Source organism: Callorhinus ursinus, unplaced genomic scaffold (genome assembly GCF_003265705.2).
Source record: "Callorhinus ursinus isolate GAN/ISIS: 27379988/994484 unplaced genomic scaffold, GSC_fseal_2.0 scaffold6, whole genome shotgun sequence".
Taxonomy (NCBI): Eukaryota; Metazoa; Chordata; class Mammalia; order Carnivora; family Otariidae; genus Callorhinus; species Callorhinus ursinus.
In genome coordinates, this window is record NW_027397068.1 from 52,851,009 (window position 1) to 52,865,324 (window position 14,316).

Consider the following 14,316-nt stretch of genomic DNA (forward strand, 5'->3'; position numbering starts at 1 on the left):
AGGAAAACATCCTTATCTGCTTAATTAATTATGAGTGAATTGGTCTGATTTTTTTTTGTTTTTGTTTTTGTTTTTAATTTTATTTATTTGACAGAGAGAGACACACTGAGAGAGGGAACACAAGCAGGGGGAGTGGGAGAGGGAGAAGTGGGCTTCCCGCGGAGCAGGGAGAGCCCGATGCAGGGCTTGATCCCAGGACCCTGGGACCATGACCCGAGCCGAAGGCAGACACTTAACGACTGAGCCACCCAGGCGCCCCAGAAGTGGTCGGATGTTAAAATATCCAGCAGTCAGTCAGTTGGTAACCGGACAGATGAAACAAGGTGGCAAAATGTTGATAATTATGGAAAGTAGTTGATGGATACCTGGGGATTTATTATGGTATTTCTTCTTTTATGTGCATTTTAAAGTTTCTATAATGATAAATTAAAAAAAACTTGTTTCATATTACAAGAAATATGTAGCCTTTTCTAATCGCTCAGTAATTAAAAGTCAGGGTCCCTTTCCTTTGTATTGATACAGACAAGTATGAGCATTCTGGACAGTTTTTATTTGATGATTTTTAATTAAATAGACCAACTTAAAAAGGGCAATGCTCTACAGTAGATTAAAAATGAGCTCTTTGGGAATTGGTTTCAGTAATAAAATTTGTCCTCTCAAATGGTGGTTTTGATAAGGTTCACATTTCATAAAGCAGCACAAAATATTGTTCAGGGTTATTTTTTTTTCTTTTTGCAGTTTCTCAATTAATTTTCTTCACCACTGCCAAGAGTAATTACATAAGATAGGCCTTTAGAGGACCCTGCTTTTAAAGCATAACTGCATACCCCTCTTCTTTTTTATCCTTAAACTGACCATTAAGCCATGTCCACTGTTTAAATGGGAGTGGGGGAGGAATTGGGAATAGGGAAAGGGGGGCAGACTAGACTGATGTGAGATGTGCTCTTCATTCAGATTTGTTTCTCTGCCCCTTCATCCATTCCAGAAACTTTGATTAACCCAACTGTATACAAGGGATGGTGTGAGGTCTAGCGGGGAAGATGAACAAGTCAGGCATGGTGTCCTTGCCCTGCTGGAGTCCTCGTCCCTCTCTAGGGAGGGGGGCTGGAGCTTGCAGGTTATCTCCTTGATAATGTGATCAGTGCTGGAATGTATGGAGTGCTACAGGAGGAAAGGATCTTGTCTGGGGAAGGGACCAGGAAGGCATCCTTACATTTGCAGGGAGAGTAGGAATTAACTATTCAGATGGAGAGGCCAGAGGAATAGGGTTAGAGGCAAAGGAAAAGTGCACGCTTGAAGGGGAGGGATTGAGCCTGCATGCCTGGAAGAGTTAGCATCTTGGCTGTTAAGCTAAAATCAGTGGAAAGGTGTTGAAGATTTTTAAAAATTTGCCATGATATATTTCTTACGTATGGAATATATGTAAGCTGTAAAAATGTATAATGAATGCTTGCATATTCATCATCTGACTTAAGAAATAAAACATTCCTTATGCCGTTGGAGCTCCTGCTTTACAGATGCTATTTTTCTTCTATCTACTTTTTTTTTTCTGAGTCTGTCATTCTCCCTCCTTTTGTCTTTACGCCCTTCTTCCCAGGAGTAACCACTAATGCTGAATTTCTATTTCCGTTTTCTTTCTTTTTTTTTTTTAATTTTACAGCATATGTATGCATCCCTAAACCATTCACAGTTTTGCATGACTTTGACCTTTGGGTAATAAGCAGCAGCAAGGATAAATCTCACTGTTGAGTGGAGATGGTAAGTTGTAGGAGACCCATAGTATGAAACCGTCAAAGGGCTTCCTACAGGGGAGTGACGTGTGTGTTTATGTAGTGCAGATCATGGATTGGACGTGAGCAAGGATGGATGGGGAGAGCAGTGGAAGGATGCTCCCTGCAGTCTAGGTGGTAGCCAGCGTAGGCTCGATGGCTGTAGCCTCTAAAGAGAATTATGTACATGGGCGCCTGGGTGGCTCAGTTGGTTAAGCGACTGCCTTCAGCTCGGGTCATGATCCTGGAGTCCTGGGATCCAGTCCTGCATCAGGCTCCCTGCTCAGCAGGGAGTCTGCTTCTCCCTCTGACCCTCCCCCCTCTCATGTGCTCTCTCTCCGTCTCTCATTCTCGCTCTCTCAAATAAATAAAATCTTTAAAAAAGAGAGAGAGAATTATATACAAACTTGTAACCATGTTCCTTTGGGTTCTTGTCCCTCCTGCTAGACCTTTCTGTTCTTTAACCGTGACAAGCCTGTTTCCTGCTTCTGGGTCTTTTCCTGTTCTTCTGACAAAGCCTTTCCTCTCAACCCTGTAGAGTTCTGTCTTTGCTACATGCAGGTCTCTGCTCAGCGGGGTCTTCCCTGTCCGCTCTATCAAGAAATGACTCCTTCCCCCTGTCGTTGTTTCCCAGTCTCCTCCCTTGGTTTGTTTTGCTCTGTAGCTTTTCTTTAAAATCACAATCTGAAATTTTTTATTTAGAGCCTGTCTATGATCCTTGAGGGCGGGGACTTTATCTGTCTCGTCTAACACAGTAGGTGCTTAATAAATACTTGTTGAATAGACTAGTGCGGTAACTTGAAGTTGGGATAATGGAATCTACTCATCCTTTTTTGACTGTCTCCCAAACATCTGTCTGCTATAAACTTTTTTTCAGAGCCTGAGGTCAATGCCCAAACCCCGTTCCCACTAGACATTTCCACTTGACTATCTTGCTGTCACTTCAAAGTCAGTAGGTCTAAAATTACACATTATCTTCTTTCCTCCAGTCTTCCCATTTTGTTAATGCCACCACCACCAGCAGTCCCTGGGCACAAAACCTTGGTGTTATCCTGTAGTGTTCTCTAGTCCTAATCCCTTGGGTACTATCTATGCCCGTGTATGCCTTTGGGGGAGTTTCTGATCACTGTTTTCATTTCTGCTTTCTGCTGTTGACATTTTAGCCAGGCCTCAAGGCCCCGCTTAGATCCTCTCTTCTGGGCATCAAGCTGAATTTTCCATCCCAGTGCCCGTTTTGTACTTATGTCTATAGTTTTTTTCTTTTTAAACAACATCCTGGCTTGTACTGTTAATTACTTACCCGTACCCTAAATTGTAAACACAGTCAAACACCATAAAATATTTATTGGGTTGCCTTTATTTCCTTCCCTGTTGTCCCGTTTTTAACCTCACCGTGTGCGTTCTGTCCTTAGTTTTGCGCGTCGTTGCGGGACTGATAATAGAGCTGGCAGCAACACTGCCGTCAGCAGAGCTATCTTCCTTCCTGTCTTTTGTTCTCACTAGGGCTGGGTTCTCCCTGAGCCTGTAGGGGCCCTTGCAGTTTTGAACGGCGAGAAGTCATAAGGTGTCAGATCTTAACAACATGCTGGACATGTGTAGAGGCAGTGGAATCTGAGATGTTGATCTTAGTTTTTAGTTATATTTGTTCAGTTATCCACTGAAATGAAAATAGTAGCTCTTTATAACTACTTAGTGATGCAGATTGTGAAGATAAATTTAATTGGAGAAATTATTTTAACTCCCATTTGTTGAGTGCTTATTGTATTGCAGTGAGCATAGACATACAAGATGGTTTTGCTCACATGGTGGATCTCCCAGAATCTAGCAGGTATTTAACACAAATTGTAGTAAAATATGGTAAATGTTAAATTATAAGTAGGTACAAGATGCTGTTGGGATGCATGGAAGGAAGCATCGAGGGTTTTGTCGAGGGGAGACTTGTTCCATAGAGGATGTAATGGGACCAAGTCTTGACAGATGAATGGGAGTTCACTCAGTTGACAGGGACTTTAAGTTCTTGGATATGGATAATTCATGGAAACAAGAATGGAATCAATCTGAGCTCTAATGGAGGGTGATACCTGTGAATCGCCAATGAAGGGCAGGCTTTTATTTCCTTAATATTGCAGCCCAAGCTCATTCCACTTCAACAGTGCCCTCAGGTAGCATGATGTAGAGACAGCCTAGTGTAGTTACTAAGGGTGGACTCTGCAGTTAGGCTACTGAGGTTCAGAATTCAGCTTTGCAACTTACTAGCTTTAGGAATTTGGACAATTTAAACTTTGTGGGTCTTAGCACAGTATCTATTAATGAGATAAAATATGTAAAATGCTTATGACAGTATCTGGTATGCCGTAGGTGCTCAATAAAGGTTTGCTATTGTGCTTATTTTTGACTGTTCACATCTGCCTAGAGCAGGAGTCGGCAACCTAGCGTGCTCTCTGATTTGTAAACAAAGTTTTATTGGAACACAGCTATGCCAGCTCATCAAGTATCACCTTTGGCTACTTTTGCTCTCCCAGACTGACATACAGAAACCACATGGCCCATAAAATCCCAAATTATTGCTCTTTACAGAAGAAATTTGCCATGCCCTTGCCTAGAGGATAAAATCAAACTCTTTAGCTTTCAGGATCTTCAATGACTACTTCAAGGCTGTCTTTTTCCATCCATAACTAGCAGATGGCCACAGCAGCTCTTGGGGTTTTGCTGCCCTTTCTATAAGAGGTGCTCTCCGTTGCTGGATTGTGGTTTTTTCAGTGTTCCAACTGATCTTCTCTCTTCTACATGAATATGGACAGCAGCAGGGCCAGGACTAGGGTAGGGTGGGTGAGTCACTCACCTTAGTTACACAATTAAGGAGGACCCCCAAAATTCAGTAGTCAAATAATGTCTTACTGCAGTATTTTTAAAAATCCCAATTCAAAAAAATCTGTGATGAGAAAAATACTAAAGTTTTAAACAAAGACAGACTCAGTATTACTGATATTTTTTAAACTGAGACTCCATCATGGCTAGCCATAGTTCACAGTAGAAGACAGCAGAGAACAGGTAACCCATACTTAAGCCACAGCAAACTGCAGACACCCCTGCTTCCTACATAAACATGGTAGCTAGAATTTTTAAGATTCAGAAGAATCTGCTGGCTGGTCACATTTAGTGATGTATACTCAGGTCCATGTCAGGACTACTTTAATTTAATAAAGAATAATTATGCACGGATTTTGTGGAAGTTTGCTTACAGTCGTGATCTGTATATAATCTGTTGTATAAAATGACAGAATAAAAAATATTTCCGTAAGTTTTCAAATGGTTCATTTAAAATGGTTCACTGAAAGCAGTAAAGCATAGATTAGAATAGCAGCATTGGATAACTAAAGCTGTTTACCAAGAGATCTGAAAGGATTACCTGGTTCCTATAAGCTTTTTCTAAGAAAGGACAGATAAGGATATTAATTGAATTTTAATGCTTTCTGATAAACACTGACCTGGCAAGCTTTTTTAGACGACTAACTTTCTAATCTGCTTTGACATTTCTACAGGGTGCTGCAAACAGTGTTTGTTGGTAGGTTAAAAATATATATGATTTGTTTTAGTGAAGGAGGTTTGGAAATCATCTGTAGCATTCTATTAACATAGAATGGAATCTTATCTGTAAGGAATATGTCTGGGGGAATGGACAAAATGACCTTTCCATTTCTCAGGCACCATGTTGAGATTTGTAGGACTTTATTTGATGTTTCAATGAAGTGAATTAGTTGTTCTAACTGGCTATCACTATTATAAAGAGATAAAATATAATATTGAACTTGATGCTCTTTTGCTTTCCAAATGATACATTAAAATGTTTTTAGGTCTACAGTGTTGACTGGAGCCAAACAAGAGGTGAACAGCTTGTGGTGTCTGGCTCATGGGATCAAACGGTCAAACTGGTATGTCAGCATTACTGTGTTTAAAACCAAATGTTCTCGGGGGGCGCCTGGGTAGCTTAGATGGTTGAGCGTCTGTCTGCCTTCGGCTCGGGTCATGATCCCAGGGTCCTGGGATCGAGTCCCGCATCCGGCTCCCTGCTCAGCGGGGAGCCTGCTTCTCCCTCTGCTTCTCTCTCTCTTTGTCTCTCATGAATAAATAAATAAAATCTTAAAAAAAAAACAACAAAACACCAAATGTTCTCTTCCGCAAAGCTGCCATTGAATTTTTTTTCTTTTCTAGAACGTACTTCTGTATCTTTTCAATTACACAGTTAATTTTCTTTTCAAAAAACTGTATTAAGGCATTTATTAGAATTTAAACATTTTTAACCTTTTGGCTGTAAATAATTAACTCAGCATTGATAATTTTGGCCCCTTAAATACCATTTTGCTTCATATGGAAATAGACTTTAAAGAATCTTTGAGTCTGTTTATTACGTGTGTATATATAAATACATAGATAGTGTATTATATGTATTATATATATAAACATAAATTTGAATCTACCTCTAAGTAATTGATCTATTCATTTGTTTGTAGTGGGATCCAACTGTTGGAAAGTCTCTGTGCACCTTTAGAGGCCATGAAAGTGTCATTTATAGCACAATCTGGTCTCCCCACATCCCTGGTTGTTTTGCATCAGCCTCAGGTAAATAATTCGGTATTTACCAAAAAAGCCTTACTTGTAGTGAGTGGTGGCTTTGCTTTCCCCAGCAGATGGTGCTGTGTACTTGCGATTTGGAGGGGAAAAGGGCCCACAGTACTATTCTTTGTGCTGTGTAGATGGTTTCATTCTTCATCAACCTCTAGATAAGAATCAGCCAGGCGTGGACTACTTTTCAACTATTAATGAACAAATATGGTTTGTCTTAGGCATATCATAACTGGTTATAAATCTTCCAAAATTGGGAACCGTTCTAGTTCTTTTTATTAGCCCCTGAGCTCCTTCCTTTAGATGGCATTATCCTTGGTTTGTTTATCGGAATAAAGGTGGCTAAGTCTGAGTAACAGGAGAATGTGTAACGTGCTAATTAATGACAGATATTTGTGATGATTGACAAAGTAAAATGATCACTATTCTTTGCTTCTTTTGTAACTTTCAAAAAAATAATTTATAAAGAAAAAATGGTATCCTACATAATCCCATAGTGAGGAAATTCAAACAGCACAGAAACATGCCAAACAAAATGTAAGTCCTCATCCCTCCCCTCCGTAGAACCACGTTAGCTTTTTCTTATATTCCTCCATAAAAATTCTTATTCACTTTCCAGAATATGGAGTACAAAAATGAAAAATGTTTGGGGCGCCTAGGTGGCTCAGTCCGTTAAGCATCTAGCTTCAGCTCAGGTCTTGATCTCAGGGTCCTGGGATCAAGCCTCGCATCAGGCTCCCTGCCGAGCGGGAAGCCTGCTTCTCCCTCTCCCTCTGCCTGCTGCTCCCCCTGCTTGTGCTTGCTCTCTCTCTAATAAAAAATAAAAAATATTAAAAAAAAGTGAAAAATGTTTATGGGGAATATTCCTGAGGAAAAAGTCAGATGTCTTTAAGGGCTGAATTTGCTTAGTTGGTGTTAGGTTTTATACGCTTATAGCTATAAGGCTTTTGTTGTTGAAATTATACAGAAAAATAATTTTATAATTGTGAATCAGAAAATCTCCCATCCCAAATTCATTTTCCCCACTGCAAACATTGTTATTATAAAACAGCTTTTGATCATGGAAATTTCTTAGTAGCCTTAGTCCTGTTATAGTTGAAGTGAGAGTATCATACCACCATTCAGAAGGAGTTATTAGACTCTAGTTTTAAATAAACTTGATGGAAAAGAACATTCACCAGTTATATTTTATGAATTTTATATATGAATTTATGTTATATACTTAAGCTTATGGAATTAAAACAAATTTAAGGTAGAAAGAGAGGTATACCGTGTTCCTTTTATTTGATCTACCACCAGTAAACATTTGGCTAAAGAATTTTCTGAGTACTATTTCCTTCCTAAAATCTCTGACACTTTAATATACATTGCTTCATTTTTCTTTTAGATAATTGGTGTGATGTATGGAGTGCCAGTAAAGCTGTAAAAAGTGTAGGAATGAAACAAAGGTGAACAACTAATTGGCATAGGCAGGGCAGGGTTGCTGTGCTAGGCTGCCTCCTTGAGTCACTAGGCTGCCTCTGTGAACAAGTAGTGGGAAGGGTAAAACCAATGTCTCCCGAGTATTCCAATGTGAGGACTTATTAAATGACATCGTCTGGGGAATATATACATAAATACAATCTATATGACACTAATGACTTTCAAAAGTGTTTATTATAGAGCAGCAACACCTTATAGATTAATCAAAACAGTAACAACAACCTTTCCAGTCTAGATGATGTCAGTTAATTCTGATAGTGAGAATCTAGTAATGTTAAGGTAATAGTTGTTTTAAGATTTGGACCTTGAAATGATAAATAAATGCACCTCCTTAATCTTTTAAATGGTTTCCCATTTGATGAGTGAAAAATGATACCTAATTTTTGTTTTGATTTGCATATTTGATTATGAGGGATAGTAAATATTTTTTATATGTCCATTGACTACTACAGTTTTTCCTTTGTGAGTCTCACGTTCATGTTTTTGGCCCATTTTTCTACTGTGAGCTGTTTGTTGTTGTTTTTCTGTATTGATGTATGAGCTCTTTTTTATATTTAGGAATTAGTCTTCTGTATCTTACGTATATTTTCCCATTTTTGTTTGTCTTTTAACTGTTTTATGTTGTATATTTTTTTTTTACTGTATATGCATTTGAGTTTTTTGGTAGCCAAGACTATCAATTTTTTGCTTAATAGTTTTCTGGCTTTCATTTAGGATGAATAAGGAATTGGCTCAGTGAAAAGTGGGAGACCTTGCATGGCACAGAAAGAGAGACCATTCTAGGTAGAGAGAATAGGACCAAAAGTAAGAATTTGGTGCATTTGAGTTACTGAAAGAAGGCCAGGGAGACCACTGCTTAAGAGGAAAAGGTAGTGAAAATGAGGTTGGGCAGTAGAGAGGCACCCAGATGGACACCTTATGGACTGGATTCAAGATTTTGGATTTTATCCTATGGACACGGGCAAGGCACTGAAGAGGTTTAAGCAAGGGAGTGGTATAATTAGGCTTGCATTTAAAAAAATTCCTTCTGGCTGTGTGTAGAGAATAGCTGGGAGGTGAGCAGGAGCGAATGCAGGAAGATTAACCGAGAGCTGAAGGCCTGGATAAGGATGGTGGCAGAAGAGCTGGCAGAAATTAGGCTGACTCGAGTGGTATTTGGAGATGATTGTATAAGATGTACAAGGATGAGTAAAGAATAACTCCTATATTCCTGCCAAGGGTAAGTTGGTGGGTGGTTAATGTCATAACAGAGGTAAGAAATATGTTTGAAGGAGAAGATCTGGAGTTTTGTTTTAGAGCACACTGAGCTCATGGCACACAGGGGGCTGTGGATGAGTAGGTTGAGTTTGGAGCTGAGACATCTAGCCTCATGAATAAATTGTGTCATTGGCTCAGAAATGGTAAGTAGAGCCATTGTAGTAAATCAGAGCCCCCAGGAAGGACTAAAGGGAAGAGACCTTAGACTAGAGTATAGGTTGACAAACTACTGCCCTCAGATCAAAATGACTCACTGACAGGTTTTGTGAACAAAGATTTAGTGGAACACAGCCATGCCCATCCTTTTACAGATTGTCTGTAGCTGCTTTTGTGCCATAATGGCAGAGGTGAGTAGCTGTGGTAGAGGCCAATGGCCCTTGAAGCCAGAAATACTTACTGTTGGGTCCTTCACAGGAGATGTTTGCTGACACTTTGTATAAAGTGTCTTGAGGGGAGATAAAGCAGTGGAAGCTCTTCCATGCAGTTTGGTTGTTTAGGGGAGGAGAGAAGAAAATAGCTAGGAGAGGAGGTAGAGTGTGCCTACTGTTGTCTCCTCATTTAATTACCCAGCACCCCCAAATAGGCAGTCAGTAAGATAGTTGCTCCTTACTTGCTACTAAACTCTTGTCAATGCCCTGAGTTGTTGAATTATGTTGAGTGGCTTCCATAGTAAATATAACATCACAGAAATCCTTTCCTTTCGTTTATTTTATTATTTTTTTATTCTAAAAATTTAAAATGACCAAATGTCCCTCAATTCTAAAGTATTATTAGGTTGAAGACACTCAGAACTGGAAATCTTCAGGTAAATGGTGTACAGACAAACATGTCCTTTAGATTAAGCAATTTCTTAGATTCTAAGATAATAGCAAATAATAGTAAATTCTGTGTATAGAGGTTCAGTTAAGTCAAAAAAATGTTCAATGGTTAAAATTAACAGCATGGTTTTCTAGAATGAACAGTATACTTATAAAATTATTACTATTATTTTCAAAATTTCTAAGTTGTCTTGAGTCATAGTGTTTTGTTCGTAATCTGAGTTAAATCTTTCCCGAGATATCAAATCTTTTGGGATGGGACCAGTAAATATATTTTTCCTTGGCACATTTCCTTTTCAAAGCCTAAATTTCTTCTTTGATTTTTTAAATTTTTCTGTGGCACAGCTAATTATAAGGCTGGGTGGGTATTAAGTAAGTGATAGCAGTATTGATATGCTATTCGAATTAACTAACCCTTTAGCCTGCCTATATAACTTGGTTAGTCATCTTTATGCTTTTAATTTAGTGTAAATGCTAATGAGTTTCATGCTTATTGTGAATCAGATCTGTAAGATGACCACAGTGCAGCATAATGGTTATAATTTACCATAGGTGAAAAGCCCTAATACAGAGAGTATTAGTACAAGTTCAATTAAAATTCTTTTAAGGATGTGAATTAGATTGACATTAGTTAGCATCATTTTCTTCGAGTAGGGATGCCCTTTGGCCTTATGTCCTACAGTTTCAAAGGAGTCATTTCAAACCCTGGATGAATTAGTGGTATAAAATAGATCTGTCTTCAGAATGTACTGAAATATACTTCCCTTCTGGTGAAGCAGTGAAGACGTGTCTGGTGGGAGCTCTAATTGGCAGCATTCATAATAAGCTGGAATTAATAATGAGTATAATTTTACATATTTGGAAAAGTATTAATAAGTAAAACTCCTTGAACTACTGACAGATTTTTTAAAAAATTCCTTTACCTTACTATTGTATGTAATTTTGTTGATGTATATTACTATTTAAGGTTCTAAAATTATCTTCATTTTCCTTGTTCTTTTTATGACCATGACCAAATATAAAATCTAATGGTGACAAAATCTTGAACGAATACACCGGCATTTATTTAAATGTCAGGCAGCATTGTGTGTACCAGCCTTTGATTTGGGCTGAGCCGCACACTCCTCTTCCTTTTCCAGTGGCGTTTTGTGTAGCAGGTCTACATAATACTGAGTCTGCGTGTTGCACACAGAACATTCAGTGTATGAGACTGAATAGCAGGAAAAGACTTATTGTGTGGAGAGTCAGCAATATAATCACAAAACTTAACTATCTGCCCATTGCAAATCGGTAATATTTAAACCGTCTTTTTATCATCACAATGTCCGTTTGGTTTAACAGAAAAAAAAAGATTATCTGCTTAATGACATCACCTTCCTGTGTTCTATTAGAAATAAATATAAATAGTGGTCACAGCAGCCAGGATTTCTTTGGTTGAAAGTCAAGGAAATTCTGAACCAAACCACTTTAAGTAAGAAGATAATTTATTTGTTCTCATTGTTGAAATGTCCAAAATTACATCTGGCTTTATACACATGGCTGGATGTAGGGCTTAGAGGATGTTCTTGCCATCTCTTCTGTATTCTTTTAAGTTGGTTTTGTATCAGGCACCATGTGAAAGTAAGACGGCAGCAGCTCCAACCCCTCTATCCTTTCTGGTTTCCGTCCAGTAGGAAACGTGTGAGACTCCTTCTCAGACATCTAGGAAAGTTTCATTTTCTCTCGTCTGATGGTCCACGTGAATGTTCTAAACTGAGCACTGTGCCTCGGAGAGGGGGATGTAATTGATTGGTGTGGGCCCAGCTTACTCCTGCAGTCGGGAATGGGAAATGAGAAAGAGGGTGGTAGTCCAACTCATACACCAAGAACGGAAAGAGTGAATAGTGATTAGGTGGAAGTGGCTGGATACGTTCTACGGGGCCAATATTCACTAGACTGTATGCACATCCAGCACTTAAGGGGATTTCACGAAAACCAAGCACTGGACCTGTGAGCTATAAAATGTTTCTTTTTAAAAAATTGGATAAAGGAATGCCATTTTTCTGCCAGCTTTTATGCTTTTAGAAACTCATTGGAAGGTTTATTTATTAAGCATTTGCCATTTTCCTGAAATATTCCTTCCTAATGGTTTTCAAATAGTAGCCTCCTTAATAAAGTTGAAAAGATTTGAAGTTTTTTCTTCCAGTCTGCGAGAGGAGGGTTTGTGGTACAGTAAAGGATGGGGCCCGCTCTGAAGCTTTCACTGTGCCTTTGTCATTTCAAGTGAGATGAGAAAATTTGCTTACCAAGCTATGTACAGTGTATTAGGAAGCAAATGAACTTCTTTGCATATTTTCTTACTCTTGTTTTCATGTATTTCCTATTGGACATGTGTATTCTCTTACATAGCTGAGTGCCTTACACAAGCAAACACTAATATATTTTTAATTACTATTATATAAGATATAGGAAGTAACCATCTTATTAGAATTTTAAAAACCTATCTAAGGTTAATTTTGGTTATTGAGAGGGACATTGGCAGTGAGTCAGTTAGATATTAAGTGAATGGCCACTGTTGTTTGAAAGATACATTGAAAGGCACTGAAGATACATTGAGGAAGAAAACAGACAGGGTTCTGTCTTCTTAGAGCTGCAATCCAGTGGAAAAGAGAGATCATAAGGAAAAACAAACCAACAATGGGTGGTAAGGAGTGCAGAGTTCTCTGGAGAGGTAACATAGTAAGTATAGTGGTTAGGAACATGGCCTGGAGCTGGACTGTCTGAGACAAAATTCTTCCTTCACCGCTATTAGCTGACTTCAGGTCATGCTGCTTAACCTCCGTCTCTTCATTCCTCACTTGGAAAACAGGGGTGATGGTAGTACTTACATCGTGGAGTTTTGAGGAGGATTAAGTGAGTTAATATGTGCAAAAGGCTAAGAACAGTACCTGGCACAGAGTTAGGGCTCTATAAATGTTGCCTTCTGTGATTAACACGTGTGCTCAGAATTCTGTGGAAACACAGCTAAGGATTCCTGATCTTGTCAAAGTTGGCTGGTCAGGGAAGCTGGTCCTCCATTCTGAGGAAATAGTCGTTCAAGCTGTTACCTACAAACAACTAAGAGTTAAGAGATGAGAGCTGGAAAGCGAAGGAATGGGAGGTGCGAGAACAGAGCATATTTGAGGAGCATCTGAATGACCGTGGCATACGTTTGTGTTGTAAGGATTACCAGTGCTCATCTGAGGAACTTGCTCCGGGTAGAATCTGGAATGCATGGCTGTGTAATAGCATACGAGGCCAGTGATCCTGAAACCTGGCTGGCTGTCAGAATTGTTGGGGGAGCTTTAAAAGAACAACAGAATTCTGGGCTCCATTTTAGTCCTGCTGAATCAAGTATCTCTGGGAGGCACATTTTTTAATCACCCCAGCTGAACCTAGTGATCAGCCTCATTTGGAAAGCACTGTTCTAGTCTATGGCATAGCTTTGTTTGAGATGCCAAACTAATAGTTTATTTCTGTTGGTATGATGGGAATTTCATGCTTAATATTCATCTCTTTTTTAAAAACCCACAGAATGGTTTCAGTGCTGAATTTGGAGAGGAAGTGGTTTCTGTAGTTTGAGAATGCCTTAGTTGTTTTTTTTTTCCTCAGTTTTGTTTGAGTTATATTATGGTCTTCATCAATTTTCTTACTTTGTCTTCTTGCTTACAGAGAGAAGCTTGTTACAAAACATACTATAATCTTTGCATAAGAAAACTCAACTGTAAATTTCATGGTTGTGGAACCCAAAGTTATAAAATATTTGTTTTTACAAATATTACAAATGGCAGAAGCTTACGTGATAGGCAGCCAAGATGTACTTTTGTGTCTAGTCCGGTGGTGCACATATAGTTAATTATGCCACTCAACTGCTTATAGCAGTTTATATTTTAAGATAATACATGAGAATATAGTATTGAAGTCATTCTAAGAATTGAGTCACCTTCAAAGTTAGATGGTATTTGCAAATCTAGAACTAAATTTGTTATCATTGGCTAAATTAGGACAGGCCAAAAAGGGGAGGAGTGTTTAGAGATTTAGATTTACCTTCCAAAGTGTTCAAAGGTTCTCTGAGGACATTGCATTTTGTCTAGTTCATGAAAGTTGTTAGTAGGACAGAATTCATATTTCCAAATTGCATGAGATAGAAGGGAAGAATACTTAAGCTCATTACATAAAGAACGTTAATAAGAAATAAACTTTCTTTTGAACCATGAAAACTAAGTTACTGCTATCACAGACTCCATATAATTGCATAAGTCATAGCCATGCCTGAATGAATGGGTCTGGTAGTTAAAAAAAAAAAATCTTCATTCTACTCTAAGGAAAAAGTCATATTACATTTGATA

At 38.6% G+C, this 14,316-nt stretch overlaps 1 protein-coding gene across 1 annotated transcript in view; it reads left to right on the plus strand.

Moving 5' to 3' along the window:
- The window catches only part of PEX7 (peroxisomal biogenesis factor 7), an 82,381-nt gene that overhangs the window by 11,477 nt on the left and 56,588 nt on the right, over positions 1-14,316 (plus strand). The window contains exons 4-5 of the mRNA XM_025865915.2: positions 5,624-5,701; positions 6,281-6,389. Of these exons, the coding sequence (XP_025721700.1) occupies positions 5,624-5,701; positions 6,281-6,389 (187 nt within the window). The remainder of the gene's footprint in view (positions 1-5,623; positions 5,702-6,280; positions 6,390-14,316) is intronic.